The sequence below is a fragment of the Fistularia commersonii genome, chromosome 8 (genome assembly GCF_037954325.1).
Source record: "Fistularia commersonii isolate RoL2024-O1a breed Wild chromosome 8, RoL_Fcom_v1.0, whole genome shotgun sequence".
Lineage (NCBI taxonomy): Eukaryota > Metazoa > Chordata > Actinopteri > Syngnathiformes > Fistulariidae > Fistularia > Fistularia commersonii.
The window spans coordinates 13,330,788-13,347,592 of record NC_141291.1 but is presented as its reverse complement, the minus strand read 5'-3'; the positions used below and the strand labels follow the sequence as shown (position 1 = coordinate 13,347,592).

Genomic DNA, 16,805 nt, shown 5'->3' with positions numbered 1-16,805 from the left:
GGAATGACGAGGTGCTCGGGATGCGACTCGACGGTGGTTTTTTAATTGACATTTAGTCGCACGAACAGGAATTTGTGCTGGTACTTTTCAAAGTCGAGAGACGCCAGTGCGCGTAAAAAAAGTGTCGGTGTTGTGGATGAACCGTGACAAGTAATCACATTGATCTATTAACGTATTTCATATGTATTGAATATCGACATCAATTAATTATATATTTTTTCGAACGAGGCCACCCTTTAAAATACTGCAGATAAAAGGAATGTAGTTCTGAGATCTCCTTATAACATCCAGGAAACAACAAGTCCAGTCTGGCCTACTTTAGTTTCAAGCTTCTACATTTTGTTTTGACACTTTTCACCAACACCGAGACCCATTTAGTCAGTTTTGGGGAAAAGAAAGTAAAAGCAAAACAATTTGATCTTAATGTTTCATTTTGATCACTACCACAAAGAGGGATGACAATGACAGTGTGTGGGGGTGGGGGGGTGGGTGTGTGTGTGTGGGGGTAACACTAGCTTTGCAAAAAAACCAAAAACAAAACAACCTACAAAAAAGCGTGCCCTACTTATCGTTGTACCTTGAATTGCTGTCAAGCCAAACATCCATGTGTCAAACCATCAACCAGACGTGTTCCCTCGCCGAAACCTGTGCGGCACTGCCATCTAGCGTCGGCACTGAGTAGCGCCTCATTCGCTTCTCAGCCTCCAGCATCGCAGGTCGACTGTTGAAAGTTTCACCTCAAACTTAAAAAAATAGGTCAATTTCAGGACAGTGGTCCACAACGTGTTAAACATCTACTCCCAATAATTGTGACCTCGAAAGATCAAAGTACAACTTAAACTTTCTTGTGAGGATTTTGAATACCACTGCTGTTTTTTTCATTTGAGTTTTAACCAAATAAAACACTTACTATCTGAGCTTTTGTAACGATGTACTGTTCTTTTGAGATGCTGTTTTCAAGAAACTAAAATACATAGTCAACTTGACTAACACTCAGAATCATCTTTGATATCACACATTCAACTACATGATAAAATGGAAGATGTGCTAAAATCCCCAAGGTAACTGAATGAAAAAAAAAAAAAAACAATAGCCCATCTTACAGCTTGGTGTTTCTTGACACAAATCTGTAGGGATTTTTTCAATTCATATTGCCTTATAATTTTTACATTTCCAATTGCTTAATTTTGAACATGATTCCAAACATATAGCATGATTGCAGTTTAACCATTTAAGATATATCAAGTCAGTTCCCTCCATTTTATTTGTAAAAGGAAAAATCAAAGAGAACATCCACTAGTAAAAAGTAGAATGATTAAGAAATGACTTATTTCCGCAATTTCTCTCTCATAGCTGATATAAAACTGAAGCAGCAATGTTCATTACAAAATACTGCAATCATACTGTGGCAAGTCCATTTTCAATAAAACATTTTATTCTTTTGTGATAAATCACTGGGTTGAGGAAGTCATACAGCACAGCTGGAAGCAACCATTTTCTGTACCTAAAATTAGTAAATGGATGTAATCTTAAAAAAATAGGTGTTCCGAAGGTGACTTACAAAAGAGATGACTGTTCTGGCTTTGAAAATTCATTTCATGTGTAAATAAATGTCTTTTACTAACCATTAACAGGGAATATTGGCATAGTTGTTGTTGTGTAGGGGCAATAGAGAAGGAGCAGACGTGGTGGTCAGAATACCAGCCTACGCTTTTGTAATGCATGGTTTTTAAAGCAATCATGATAAGGAGAGAAATACTGAAAACCATGTTGTCAAAAAGGGAAATGGAAGAGTGATGTGCTACAGACAGAAAAGAAGGACTTTGGTATAGACAGTCACTCACTCCGACTAATGTTTTGGCCAATTTCATCCTTTCCATATTAAATTAGTTATCTCAATTCAAAAACACCACAAAACTGCAAAACTGGAATGAATTGTGTCTCAATTTCATGGCACAAAAATGTTCCCCTTGATTACAAAGCTGTTTTGAAGTCTTGTAATTTATTGCTACATTTGGCTATTAACTCTTCACTGGCAGTCTTAGATTGGTGGTTTTTGCACAATACTGTGAGGTGAATGTACGCCTATGACTAGCTTTTGAATGTCTTTTGCTATCCAAGTGTGGATATTAAGGAGGGGAAAAACAAATAAAAAAAACAAACAAAATTTGCATTCCATCTGGTTGTCTTTTGGCTGGTGATTGAACACTTACAATGATTAGAACATGACAACATGAATATCAACCGATACTCAAACTCACTGTATTAATGAAAATCCCTTTGAGGGAGCAGCAGGAGCTAACTTGACGGTCACAAATGCATAAATGGGGAGGGGAAAAAGGCCAGAGGAAACAAAAGATGAAATAAACAGTACTTGGAGGGAACAGGCACAAACTCATATGATTTGGGAGAAAATGAACATTGAAGTCATAATTCCTGAAATTTAAAAATCATACACCCTGTACAAAATCTGTATCAATAGGCACTTCTTAAATAAGCTCTTTTTCCTTACAGTTTATTTCAGAATTAGTTTTCCTTTTCACTGAAAATGGCACAGCCGAGCAATGATCCGAAAATCAAAGCGCGCTGGACGACTGGCGCTAAAGCAAAGCGAAACGCCTTCTCGCCCGTCGAGCCCAGCTGGGAGTTCTGGTCCTGTGGAAGTGGAGATTGCAGAACATGGTCGAGCAGCTGGACATTCTCTTGGTTGGATACGGCCGCCAAAGCACAGGGAGAGATGGGCCTGTGGGATGGAGCTGACGGGGAGGGGGGCCGACAGGAGCGAATTTACGAGGACTTCTCTTTTCTTGCTCTTGGTGAATCAGCTCCATGGGAGTTCACTCCGTTAACACCGTTGGCTGGGGACAAATTAAAATCGCCTTTGTTCAAATTAACACATCTAGATTATCCGGTCTGGTGACCTGGCTCTACAACTTTAGATGGTACCGTACTTGGATACTAGGGACACGCCAATAGAAGCCGTGTCTTTACAGAAATGATGACCTGGCTAGTCGTGATATTCCTGGCCTTGGTCGAAGAACTTTCAGTTTGGTTAGACGAAAATGTTTCACTCACAAAACTACCCAGACCAAGGTAAGTATTTTACCTTGACCAGTAGAGACTGGATTTCCAGAAAGAGGTTTTTGTTTTCTTTGCACTTTACGAAAAGTAAAAGAAAAAAAGGCAGTTCAAAGATGCTTGTGAAAACACAAAAAAAAACACTGTAAAATATCTACAAATTTCAACAATTAAAAATAACCATGAACTTCCATATCGATAACCTGGTCACATTTCAAAACAATGCCATCCAAAGTCCTATAGCTGACAACAGATAAATTAAAAATTAGGTGCTCTTAAATAGAAACATAATTTTTCTGAAAGTGCAAATATATCTGAAGACTAAAAATTTATAAAAACATGCAGGTTCAGTGTAAAAATTCAGATTTTCTTCATCTATCCACTCCAAATTTGGGGAAAAAAAAACAAAACAAAAAAACAACAAACAAACAAAATAAAAAAACAAGCCTACATTTGTTTGTGCTTCTTCACCCACCTTTATCTTTCTTTGATTTGCTCTTGGTTGGGACTTGTTTCTTTTTCAAGGTCTGAGTTTGGGCGTGCTCCCTCCACCGGCGCAGCTGAAAGTTGATAAATTTCCACATCATGAAGGCCTGAGTGAGGCAGATGGCAGCCAGGATAGTTATCCTGGAAGAAAAAAAAGGAAACAGATGGCAACTCAAAAAAGTAAACACACATTTCACAAGGACCCTGATGAAATTGTGTATTGTATTGATTTTTAGGCAGACACTTCTGTTTGGCAAAGAACAGCAAGTAATAGGAATTCTAGTTTATTAAAACTGCCTTTTATTTTGTCTGTCTTTGATATCCTCTGGTTCACATATGAACATATGTGGTGTGTCAAAAGCTGCATATGTAGATGGTTGATTAATGTTGGCTGATTTTCTCCAATTTCATTCTCCATTTACTTTTCTTTAACTATTTGTTCACTCAGCATTTGTAGGAAAATTGCACCTTAAATCAAACCGCGAGACTATATCTAAAAAATTGCTTTTTTCAGAACTGGCTTTCTAAGCAACGTGCGTTTTGGCTGATATGTAATATGTAACATTTCGGCTCCTATAAAGTTGTCCACTAAAACAAAAAGGACTGCCAGTGTAGAGTGGAACACTAAGAGTCTGATCCTTCGGAGTGTCAAAAGTTGTGATAGCAGCTATTAGGCCACAACCACTCTGTGAACCTCAATCCTAATGCTAGTCAAAAATAAAACATGCAAAGTAAAAATTTAAATTGGTCTTTTGCTTTCTTTGCAATGTTACAAAGGGGCACCAGTGGTCCAGAGCAAATAAAAAGGTAAGGAACAAATGTATCTCCTCAAGTTTCGGTCCATCCGCCTAAGTATTGCCCTATGAGATATCCACAGAACAGACCGATTCATGGATTTTGACTTAACTGTTCGTTTCAGGAAACATGCATGGGTGAAACTTTTTTTTTCCTTTTAACTTTCACTTTCATCCACTCCCCTGACACGCTTACCTCACGAAAAGAATATTAAAGTTTCCCGCAGCCAAATCGAAGCCTTGATTCTCGGCCGTGGCGAGGCCGAAGCCGACGGTGAGGACGGACAAGGACAGAGTCAGCAGCCGTCCAAGGACAAACAGAGTGGCCCATATGGTGAAACTACGAGACAAGAGGATGACCATTTAAGACTTTTGCGCTGGAGGCTGACCGGCAGAGCAGCTCTCCACAGACACAGAGCACAGGGCCATGCAAATGAGAGCCACCCATCACGCTAAGTCACATTTCCAAAGGAGAAAACAAGAGCTTACCCCGTATGCCTGTTTTCATTGCTGAAATAGATCAGGCGGGAGATGTGGAAGAGAAGCTCGACGAAGTAGTGCAACACTAGAAGCACCAGACCCAGACGGTTCAGACTGGAAGACAAGGGTGACAAGATTTCCACTTTATTACTACTGACAGGAACAACCCAGGGGTGCTTCACCTAACAGTTCAGAAACAAACAATATTTTACTCGCTTCATCCTGAAGGGTAACTTGTATAAAAGAGGAATCCAAACACTCATACACGCTGAAGTCAGCTCTTACTTGAGAATGTAGGCACCTGCAATGTGGACCAGGTACAGTGAGATGTACACAAGCTGGCGTGGAATATCCTCCTAAACAGTAAACAAAAGTGATGGGAGGACAAAAAGGGTCAAAATATTTACAACTGTGCAGCCGTGCAGATTTAACCATGCAGGACTAGAATGCTTTGAAACAATGCACCAAAACCAAGGAAGTAAAACAGGAAATAACCTCAGGACCCAAACAAGCAATAGCACGTCATCCTATTAAGAATGAGGCCACACATACACATGCACACGCAAACCTACTTATTTGAGTGGACATTAAAATGAATTCATTTACCCTTACAATCCTAAATGAACCTGGAGTCCTATGAAATCCATTTAAATTGTTTTTTTTTTTTTTTTTTTAAGAAAAAAGCAGAAATCATGTATGTAACTGGAACGAGGCTAATTTCTTGAACAGGAAAATCTGGGTGGAGAACTCGAATATGAAGCTCTTTCGTCTCATAATCACTGAGGGACTCTGGAGCAGAGACCTTCAACTCCACTGCTAAGAGCTTGGATGCCTCCTTGTGCAAAAGGGATGCCACTAGACAAACTGTCTGAACAAATGAATAAAAAGATTATAAAATGCAGTTGCTCATCACATCAATGTGTTAATGTAGCAGAGCATGTGCATTAAACAAAGTGCTACAATACAGCACTGTTGATTTTCTATTTTTTAAGTCATTATTTTACGAGCATAAAAAGAAGCAAGTCATCCCTTAGTGATGTCAGAGAATTCAGTCCTGCATCATGGCGCAGCATCAGAAGTAAATATGGGTGGAATAAATGTTCAGTGACACTGGGACTCCTGGCATTGGATCAGTAAACCGTCCATTACAAGAGTAGGACACAGACAGAGCTGCAACAGACAACAAAAATCCTTTATGACGGCAGTCAGACTACTGTTGAGATATTTCTACAGACAACCTCAAAAAAAAAACAAAAAAAAAACAGCTTTGCAGCAAAGGCTAACCAAGGTGTCTCAAACCCCAACCTCAGCATTTCACAAACGGACAAAAGATACTGTATGTGACTTCAGTGACACTAAAACCAGGAGCTTTCTCATACATACCTTCTTTGTCTTCTGGAAATAAAGTTCGGGAAGTGCATGCAGCCAGTAGCCAATCTGACAAATGTAGTAGAATTTCATCTGGAATCTGCATGGGGAAAAAAAAAAGTGTTTAATATCCCAGTGAAGCAGCTTTGACTTTCATGATCGTTAGTTCGACGGGCTGCATGTGTTCTTACGGCATCAGTGTATGGGGGTAACCTTCCCAAAGGGTGACCGGATTGGACAGTAAATTTTCCTAAAAAACAAAAAAAAAACATGCAAATATGAACATTTTATAGCTTGCAATGTAAAGAAAACAAAAATAGTAGAAGTCCTGTACATACAGAGAGCAGGATGCTTAGGCCCCAGCCGAAGGAGAATAGGTAGAAAGCGCTGAGCTGGCCTGATTCGTTAAACTTGCTGTGTTTGGTTTTGGAGAAGTGCTTCTTCCGGTTAATTTTCTGCACAGATGAGCCACAATTAAGCATGGCAAAGTGTTAACTCGAGCCTGTGTGATGAATTTGCGTGTGCCGGTCACTCTTACATCCAGCACGTACTCCTGAATGATGGCATGCATGATGATGGCCACCAGCATGTAGAAGAAAATTGTGGCCAAGTCTTTAATACCATGGTGGAAGTGGTTCACAGCTGTCTCCTCCGGACCTTATAGAAAACACATCAAGCCACCAAATGAACCATAATATACAACACAGTTCTTTCCCAGTATAAACTGGTATTCATTCTAAACAATACCGGTCTATCTGACGTTGTCCAATGACCTTCATTCCCGAGGAGAAATGTTCGGTTTTTGGACCGAGATGATATCTGTGTCAAGGATCCTGTATCTGGTGTAACAACACAGACAGGCTATCGGAGCATCGTCTGTTTATCTACAGTTACATATTGTCGACTTAGTGCACGGCCTCCTACTTGCTAACTCTGATTTGTGAATAACACAATCAGCTGTATCCGAGATAAGAGGACACAGTGCCCGGCCAATACGGCCATGGTAAATAAATCAATATGATCTTTTCTAAAACTTAGCGGACACACATAGAGAGGGGAAAATACATTGGCGTCATTGAATTTTTGGCTTTCACGTCTGGAAATAGATTTGACAGCCCCGTGTGATCCCCGCCGAATTTGGTAGAAACTGTAAATAAGCTTGAGGTTAGTGACAAGGATCCCCTTCTCCCCCAGATAAGGAGTAAATCAACACATGGCAGCACGGAAACCTCAGCGCAATCAGCACATGAGCTTTGAGGTCAATTCACAGCGATGGTATCTTAAGTTGGCGAAGAAATCGTTAACCTTGAAGTGAGTAGGACTTGAATTTGGGAGGCCTATATTACACCTCAGCCCAAATTCGCCCAATTTAACCTTGCCACAAGAGAACCTGATAAATCAGGCGGACTAATTTTAGCTCAAAGGAGTGAAAAAAAAAGACACTCAAATGGGTTTTTATGAGAGACAAAGCTGGTACCGCTCTAGAATCAAAATGAGAAGCTTCCAGCATGACAACCCCCCGCCCCCCAAATAAAAAATAAAATAACTGCACTTCTTGATAAAACAGGAAACAAGTTTCACGTGATCTTGCATTATCTGATAAAATCTGTTAACAGAGCACATTTCAACACATTCAGTCTCCCCTCCTCCCGTGAACTTACCATTTGTTGATATGGTGACATTGTACTGGACAGTGATGAATAACACGGCAAACTTTGAGGTGACCTGTGTAGTCAAGATTAAAAAAAAAGAAAACTTAAATTCATGTAAAAGGATCTAAGAAATCAGATGACGGTCGAAGCAACGGGCAATGTTGAAACACGAATATTACAAACCTTGTGTCAGCTGTGCCTATAGGCTGGATTTGCCTCAACACATACAGAGATTTATTTAAAGACACCTTCAAACAGAATATGTTTCCTCTCATTGTGACAGTTAGATGTTTGAGCCTCTTGATGTGGAAACGGTGCCTCTGCCAAGTTTCACACCAGACGGTTTGTCATCGATGGAAGACAGAAGTGTTGCTGAGCTCAGTGGAGATTTTTTTTTTTGTTTGTTTGTTTTACAAAAACACAAGACACCGTGCATGATTTGTGTCATCACAAAGTCAGGGGGACAGAAGTGTGGCTTGAACATTTAAAGCACCACGGCTCACAAACACAAGATGATCGACGTGCAGGGTAACACATTGGGAATCCGTGTATTTATGAAAATCGGATGTGAGGTTGACAATTTTAACACGTTGATTTTCTAAGGATGATGTCGGAGCGAAAGGACACGATGACGCTTTGGCTGAGTCTTAACCAAAGCAGACAGATTTGCACATTACTTCTGTATGATCGTCTTAACCGTTAAGAGAATCACACAGCAATAATGTGCAAGGATCGAAATAAGAGAAATCTAGCAGTAGGAAGGGAGATCCATACATGCAGCAAACACCGGCATTAAAATTAACGTTTTACTTTAGGATAACAAACACAGGAAGTGGCCGGGACAGCGCTCCAGCAGAGGACACCAATGGCGCTGCTGCCCCGGGTGGGAATGGAGCCGTGCTGCGTGGACGGATGGATGGAAAGTCGAATATAAAACGCGCGTCCACGCTGATGGGGGAAAAAGAAAAAAAAAAAGTTTGGCGTTGTGCAGCTGGCAGACGCGCTATGACAGCGCACAGCGAGAGACTGCCACGTAACACGTCGACGCAGAGAGGCGGAGAGCGCGCTGTTGCTCAACTGTGCGCGCGTTCGGGGGGGGGGGGGGGAGAAAGCCTTCAGCAGCTTTCCACGTCCACGGTACGCTCCAGGCATTCCGATCCCGACCCAGTGCCCGCTTTCAGCAACTTTTTCATATGTGTGTGTGTGTGTGTGTGAGAGTGTGTGTGTGTGTGTGTTTGTACACAGACGAAGCCCCGGGCTCGTCTTGGAAAAGCGTGGATTCGAGGCGGCCAGATGCTGGGGTCTCGCTGTCACACACGCACCCCCCCCCCCCCCCCCCATCCCGTGCACTGCAGGAGGAGAGCTGCGATTCACGCACGAACACCCGAAATCCGAAGAAAAACAAGCACAAACTTTTCGATCGCAAGAGGAGGAGGAGGAGGGGGGGTCGTTAGAGAAGACCGGGAGAACCGCGGTTGGCTCGGCATCAAGCCTGCGTTCGGGACGCGGCCGCGGGCTCGACCGCGACCTGCGGGGCCGTTCAGTCTGCAGACGAGATTTACCTCGAACATCAGCCCCAGTAGGAACACCATAGCAACGCAGGAAACAATATCTGCATGGTTCTGGATGACAAACTCGTGGCTCATCACCGACGGGTTCTTGTTCGTCTTTTTCCGGATCCCCATTTCGACGCGGCTTCGCTGTAACTTTTGCACGTCAGTCGTGTTTCTTTTCCCCGTTGAACTGAACGATCCTTCCTCGTGAAAGCAGTCAGATCTCCCTCTTGCTTCCAATAAGCAAAGGGCCAGGCGGCAATTAAATGGCGTGTCACTCTTCTGCTAGAGGGAGGGTCCACAGCGAGCAACGCCCGACCAACGACGCGGAGAGAGAATCAGCGGCGACCTCTGCTGCCCCCTAGTGGCGTGGAGTGCACACGCCGCCGCCTCCAGACCTGAGGAGGAAGGTGTTACTTTTGGTCGTTGACATCAGACTTACACATTCATCTCCCGTTCACACATACTGCTCCACATCTCAAAATCAGCAATTTCTGAATTCGTCCCAACCTGTACTTCACCCCAGTCTTCAAATAAACGTCCATCCAATGCTAAGGTCGAAGCGGTCAGGCATTTTGTTACCTCACCTCTCCTTTTTCGAAACTAGTAAAACCCGAAGAGCTGAAGAGAGCGAGAGATGAGGTTTTTTCGTGGAGAAAAGAAAGAAATAAATTGTTTAACAGTGCTGGAGTCTGACCAGGTTAAGCACTGACTGCTGCTCCGCTCTGCCTTTCGGAAAGTGCTCATGACCTTTGAACAGTGGCGCGGCCGGTCCTGACGGAAACAGACTGACGTGAGAATATTTATAAAGTGAAATACATAGAAGCTCTCCAAACCAAAAGTAAATGGTATACACATATTCATTCCTGTCCTGTTTTGAAAGCCACAGCTTGTACACTTTATCAAATATCTCAATTTATGCAGTCTCAAGTATCCAGAGTCATGCAGAGGTCATTTTAATAATAACCATTAACCACCAATATCCCTTTTTTCATATCTATTTCTATTTTTAAAACAACTAATCACCATATATTATTTATTTAGGATTTATTTATCAATTCATTTTAGCGCCCCTCTCAAATCTCCCCCGCAGTCAGGAGACAGTGTTGCTCGTCAACAGGACAGAGGCTCTTGCAAGATCTGTACCTGCTTTGCGCAGCAACTTTGACCCAGATCCATGAACTTTAATTCATATGACTTTAAATACATTTTAGAGCGTTCTCTTGACATAATGGGCAATTTTTAGTAGATGCATGATGGTGATACCCCATTCCCTGTATAATGTCCTAAATGTGGCAGAAGAAGTCAGAGATATGGAAACTATAATGGTTTAAATATAACTTTATTTTTCTTTTCCTTTTTATTTGTATGAGATTTCCTGCAGACTTTTTTTGTTGTTCTAAAATAACAAGGAGGAATACCTCTTCATGCTATATGTCTAAAACATCTTCTGTCATCACATGTGCTTTGTTTACATTATCCAAATGACATCACCTTTAGCTCTGATCGAGGGACTATTTGTTCAAGCCTGTTTTCATGTGATCACTTCAAGCAGCTACTGCAAATCATTACTTAAATCTCATTTAAAAGTGTTTTTTGTTGCTCCAGAACTCCACGAGATTCATTTCTGCAAAATTTGCGGCCGGGATCTGAATCAGAATCGTCCTCATTACATCTCAGACCCTAAATCCTGCTTCTATCCACGCCTCTTAAAATCTGATTTTAAGTGAATGTGAAATCGTTCCTCTGGTGTTGGATTCCGAAAAAATATTTTTCCACACAGCTTAGCTCAAACATCTGACTGCAGGAAGAAGAAGAAAAACAGTTTTGACTGGAGGGGGTCTTTAAGAGGGTGGTGGTGAGCATAGATCATTTTAGTGTCATAATTTGTCATTCAGTACAAAACCAAGCCCAAATCACGCTCTGCCATTTACTCAGAGAACATCACCCTGTGTTAAATCCAATGGTGACATGAACCTACTGAGACCATGAGCACATTAGAGAAATATTCACTCGGGTCAGAAATTCAAGTGGCACAAAGGCCAATTTTGCACGGGATGCAACCCTTGATGTTTGTCAGACAAAAGGAAAATGCAAAGCACTTCCACATGAGTATTATTTTTTTATGTCCATAAGCTAATTTTACTTACTCATACCGTTTATGGTCTGCAGAGGTTATCTGGGATAATATGGTGTCAGACTAGTTCCAATTCAAGTGTCCGACAAATCTTGACCAAGCTGTCTCCTCGAGAGCCACCCTTTCTCTACGAAACACACTCATCTTAACACTTATCTAAATATGGACATCTCTGGTTGTAGGGAAAAGGTAAAAAACTGTGAAGGACAAAATGCGGGGCCCAAGGCATCAAAATAGAGTTCATAAACCAGCTGAGTGATGTCACAGTTATTACATCCACTGTTTTAGACAAATAATCCAGTTGCCAAAAACAATCCAGATGGACACAGTTTAGGAGGATGAAGCGGAGCATAATTTGGCAGCTCTGTGACCGTCTCCAGGCCAGGAGAACAAGACTCCAGGCTGCAGATGCATTCCTCTGGTTCCGTGCCTGCATTCTCTGAGAGGTTATTGAAAATGTGAACTGACTGACATGTCACAGAAAATGGCACCATTTCCTGTAACTGACTCATTGCAAGATAGTCCACAAACAGTTTACAGGAAACCTCATGCAAAAGTTAAAGAATTCAACAAGCTCTTGTATTACTGGCATATGTGGAGCACAGTGACATCTTTATTTATAATTCCGCATTGATAGAGCTACTGAATGTGATTATCTAATAATGTCTCCTCTGTCACAGTGTGGGAGAAAATTGTAGTCCAGTGAAATATAGTAAAAATAATCTTCCGCATAACAATTAGAATACGGATCCATTTTAAACACCTCTAAGTGGAGCATCCATGTCACTAATCTCTCATAATGGTAACCATCAAGTTAAAATTGTTAGTGGATTTCATTTCTCAGCTTGACCATGTTTGAACGGGACATTTGTTGTATCAAATGAAATATCTCAGTTATAAGATTTTTGGTGATTCTGTTTGTTTTTGCCATCACAAATAACACCAGAGAGGAAAAGGGTCGAGTTTGACCAGCGCATATATCGCGATATTCTCCACTTGCTTTGGCAGCACTGTACTTGTGTGCGAATGTTAGTCAGCTAACACTATTAAAGGGGAACAAAGACCCCCCCTTTCTATCTGCTGGGCAGAATTCAAAATGTCCTTGAGAGCATGGGAAGCATTAGTGTAATTACATTCATATTTGCCTGATGAGGACCTTGATGGTTGGAAAATCTCGAGGAATATTATTTCAAAAAAAAGGCCTGAGGCGACGCAGGTTTTGGAATGTATGTATTTCACTGTCACGATGCCTTTTTCAATGGCCTCATATGTTTGAACTGTGTTCTATCAGTGTTACTGTTGAAACTCAAATAATGTCACTCACTGCCGTTCCTAATCAGTTATATGGTCAACAAACCTGCCTTGTAACGTCTTTATGTAATAATCTGTATTTATCTATTTATCTCAGGTTGAGTATCACAGCTTTCATTTTCACCATGATCCATGTTTAATAGATCTATTAGATACGCTTAGCGATATTTCTGTGACGTCATCGCTGTATGATATTGAACTATCAATCAGTAAATTAAAAAATAAATTTAAAAACATTGCCCTGATGACTGAAGGAGGGGCAACATGTGATCTGTCACTTGGTCACGCTTGCATGCAGCCTCCATTATGCAATAACTATGTTGGTTTAATGGTTTTGATAAGGTGGAGCCTGTCAGTAGTCTCAACGAAGACACCGAAGACTGCTGTGGGTAAATGCCTAAGCGCTGGGCTGGATCCAGGGCACAGCTCTCTGTCATGGACAAACTTTACTTGTAAGTAAATTTGCTGCCTTCCTTACATATTTTTTATTTTTGATTTACTCAGTAATTGGGGCATTGTGAAAGGATTAAGATTTGATCTCAACTAGATGAAGAAGGAATTCACAAAGTCATGAAGTCATGATTGTCATTACGTTTTTGGTCTGCGACATGGAGCTGTGTTTCAGTCTGACCAAGATTTTAAATGTATTGGTTTACAATGCGGTTCACCGATAGAGAGAAAAATATAACACATTCTTCCATAGTTGCTGCTTTGAATGTCCAATGGATATGATCAGACCTCAAGAAAATCGAGTGTTTATCACTGACAGGCAAACATTTTTCACTGTTATTTAAGCTACTACATGTAATCATTATCATTAAAAGTGTCTGCGCTTGGAAAATATGAAAATAAAAGAATGTCTCTGTCCCACAGGTGGATCGAAAACATCTGAACTGCTGGTGTCACAGATATAATTGTCGAGAGATATAATTATCGAGAGCGACGTCAGAGAAAAAGCCAAGGAGAAGAGATATACCTTACTTTTTAACCGGGATCACAATGCATGAAGGAGACTCTCGATACACAAAATTTCGATGGGTTTTAACCGCTGTTGGACTTATCTTGTACATTGCGGACATTCTCATCGATACTGGATTGGCTTTAAAATATTTTCAAGAAAAACATTACGCATGGGCTGGACTAACTGTGGTCTTTGTTCTGGCCGGGGTGTTGGTGACACACATTTTCAGTTATGTCTGGTACGAGGATGATAAGGAAAATGCCCTGATAAACACATATGGACAACCAACTATTTCAGGAATGTGTACGAGTAACATCGCAAGGCTTCATCTTCTCTGCATAGGTGTTCTCACAAGGTGTGACTAAGGTGGTAACAGCATGGAGGACTGGTTCAGGAGACGCCTATGTCAACGTAATATAATTGCTGTGGTGTGTCTCATTGTCTTTGGCTGCTTAGGTATTACCTCCTGCTGAAAACAGCTTTCGGTGTCGTGTGGACTAAGAAAGAGTGCGACACCCCTGGAGAGAGGCGAGCAAAGCATCATCGTCTGTTCTGCGATGCAACTGACCTGAGCTACCTAAAACTGTTTGAGGCTTTTTTAGAGAGTGTCCCTCAGCTCCTACTGCAGATGTACATTGTGCTTGGCCATGATGAGTGCTCAGTCATGACGTGTATGTATGAGTATGTGAAACACACCATTTATGCGTTATATCGATGTCAAAATCACCTGATTCATTTTGGTTTTTTATCTGTCTTTCAGATTTTTCAATAATCTTTTCCTACTTAAATATTTCCTGGGCCCTGGTGGACTATCGCCGTTGCATGCGCAGATCTCTACCCGATGTCAAGGAGATGCCCTCGGGCCTACCAACCCTGGTTTACTTCCTCTACAAACTCTGTACAATCACCAGCATCATCCTTAGCTACAGCCTCTTTCTCATGCTGAGCGCTTACAGCCTGATAGGGATCGCCATCATCTGGCTGCTGAGTACGATATGGGCAAACATCCTTCGCACCAACTTCTGCAAGTCTATAAGAGTTGAGCTACTCTACCGGGCAGTAGTAGGAGTCATCCTCACGTTTACCTTTTTCAACGTTAAAGGACAGGACACCAAAGTACCCATGACCATCTATTACTTTGTCCATTCCCTTATAAACATTACAGCACCGTTAATCATGTTTTTTGTGCAGCCAGAGTTGCAGACAGACATTGGGATTTTTACAGTCAGTGGTGTGATTGTGGTAGGTTTAGCACTGGGGCTGGTGTTTCTTGTGCTATATTACCGGCGCCTGCACCCCAGAGGGAATTCAGGTCAGGCAGATGGGGTAGACGGTCTGGGGATGGAAGCAGATACCACAAGGAAAATTAGACAATTTTTACAACCTTAATGGAATTTTGTTCCTCTTTTATTATCATACATTTTTCTTTTTACAACCGCGTAGCAGACATTTCTTCAATTCTCGGTTCGAGGAATACTTTCTTTCTCTGTTTCACAAGGAAATCCAGCGCGATATTAGTCGAACCGTTCATGAGAAAGAGGCGTCACGGAGGCGCCGAAAAGCAAGAAGGTCTCTGGTTTGATTCCGACCGGGAGCCTTTCTATGTAAGGTTTTCGTGTTCTCCCTGTGTCTGCGTGGGTTTTCCTCTGGGTTTTCCAGTCTCCTCCCACAATCTAAAAACATGCAGTACATTCACTGGAGAACCTCAACTTGCCCAGATGTGTGAATGAGAGGGTGAATGATTGTATGTCTCTACATTTGGCCCTGGCATGGACTCATCTAGGGTGTACTCTGCATGTTGGACCCAGAGTGCAAGATAAGAGGTATAGATGATAAAAGAATAACTTTGTGAGAAAGATTAATTTATTTATTATTTATATAACGGTCTCAATCCCCAAAGAATTTCAAATAATGTTCTAAAAACTCTTCCAGAGATGGGAGTTAAAACTCTTTCTGACAAGTTACTCTGCCAGACATTCCAAACAGACCCTCACAATGCGTCTGGGTCTGTCAGATCTGACCGGCGTCCTCCCTCGACATCGGAGCCAGATCACCACTAGGTGGTGATCAGTTGACAGCTCTGCCCCTCTTCACCCGAGTGTCCAGAATGTGCGGCCTCCGGCCCGTTGATATGGCCACAAAGTCAATCTTTGGACCGTGGCCTAAGGTGTGCTAGTGTCAGGTGCACACTTGTACACCTTTATGTCTGAACATGGTGTTTGTTATGGACAGTTCATGATGAGCACAGAAGTCCAGTAACAGAACACCGCTCGAGTTCATATGGGGGGGGGACCATTCCTCCCAATCACGTCCACGTTCATAATCACATGGCAAAGGCTATATAATGCACAGGTTACATTTACTACCTTCCTTTCAGTTTTTTGAAAGTAGGAAAAGCTCTTTTTGTTCAGTTGTTTTGTATAAGAATATATATTTTGAATGTACTATGTGCACATATGTGTTTCTACCTCTTAAAAGCAATTTTATATAGGTGCAATAAAATAAGTGTGACTAATATGTTCAGTCTGTTTTCGTAAATGTTTAACAGGTCAGGTAGGTTTCATTTGAGAGGTTTATTTTCATCGCAGAGTCTGCAGGAGAGCTGGCTCCATCGCCAAGGACCACACCCAACCTCAACATGAACAGTTCCCACCCCTGCTCCCCAGCCGGATGTACAGGAAGGTGAAATGTAGAATGACTCGACTAAACAGCTCATTCTACCCGACAGCGATCAGACGCTTAATAAGATGACACTCATTCTTTTTTTTTTCTGCACCTTACATGCAGCACAACCAGTGCTGCGCTCATCTGCACATGGAACTACTGCCCATTTAAACTGCACTCATCCTTGCATTTTCACTTTGTGAGTTGCACACCAAGCTGCACTCAAATGTCTTATTGCGCTGCCAACACTGTTCACATTTATAATAATGTTTACTTGCAAGTGTATTTGCAGTCCCTATGTCCTCTATTGTAAGTCGCTTT

At 41.7% G+C, this 16,805-nt stretch overlaps 2 protein-coding genes across 2 annotated transcripts; one reads left to right on the top strand and one right to left on the bottom strand.

The window, feature by feature from the left end:
* Positions 1-1,413: 1,413 nt before the first annotated feature.
* tram1 (translocation associated membrane protein 1) lies at positions 1,414-10,147 on the bottom strand. Its single transcript, XM_086151261.1, has 12 exons — positions 9,922-10,147; positions 9,421-9,809; positions 7,868-7,931; positions 6,745-6,863; positions 6,545-6,661; positions 6,398-6,456; positions 6,222-6,306; positions 5,124-5,194; positions 4,848-4,952; positions 4,555-4,698; positions 3,554-3,705; positions 1,414-2,858 (listed from the first exon to the last, which is right to left on the bottom strand). Exons 2-12 carry the CDS (start codon positions 9,541-9,543, stop codon positions 2,788-2,790), a joined length of 1,110 nt encoding a protein of 369 aa, XP_086007387.1. The 5' UTR covers positions 9,544-9,809; positions 9,922-10,147; the 3' UTR covers positions 1,414-2,787.
* A 3,077-nt stretch (positions 10,148-13,224) lies between these two features.
* On the top strand, positions 13,225-16,332 carry xkr9 (XK related 9). The gene is made up of 4 exons (XM_086151259.1): positions 13,225-13,311; positions 13,733-14,175; positions 14,277-14,491; positions 14,581-16,332. The coding sequence occupies exons 2-4, from the start codon at positions 13,859-13,861 to the stop codon at positions 15,207-15,209; spliced, it is 1,161 nt and encodes a 386-aa protein (XP_086007385.1). The 5' UTR covers positions 13,225-13,311; positions 13,733-13,858; the 3' UTR covers positions 15,210-16,332.
* The last annotated feature ends 473 nt before the right edge of the window (positions 16,333-16,805 follow it).

Excerpts from the sequence above, each read along its gene's own strand:
- xkr9 (XM_086151259.1), top strand. The coding sequence starts at position 13,859 with ATGCATGAAGGAGACTCTCGATACACAAAATTTCGATGGGTTTTAACC. Across the intron at positions 14,176-14,276 it reads TGCATAGGTGTTCTCACAAG|GTATTACCTCCTGCTGAAAA; the intron begins GTGTGACTAAGG and ends TTGGCTGCTTAG. Across the intron at positions 14,492-14,580 it reads TGAGTGCTCAGTCATGACGT|ATTTTTCAATAATCTTTTCC; the intron begins GTATGTATGAGT and ends TCTGTCTTTCAG.
- tram1 (XM_086151261.1), bottom strand. The coding sequence starts at position 9,543 with ATGGGGATCCGGAAAAAGACGAACAAGAACCCGTCGGTGATGAGCCAC. Across the intron at positions 7,932-9,420 it reads TACTGGGGCTGATGTTCGAG|GTCACCTCAAAGTTTGCCGT; the intron begins GTAAATCTCGTC and ends TTGACTACACAG. Across the intron at positions 4,699-4,847 it reads AATGAAAACAGGCATACGGG|TTTCACCATATGGGCCACTC; the intron begins GTAAGCTCTTGT and ends CTTGTCTCGTAG.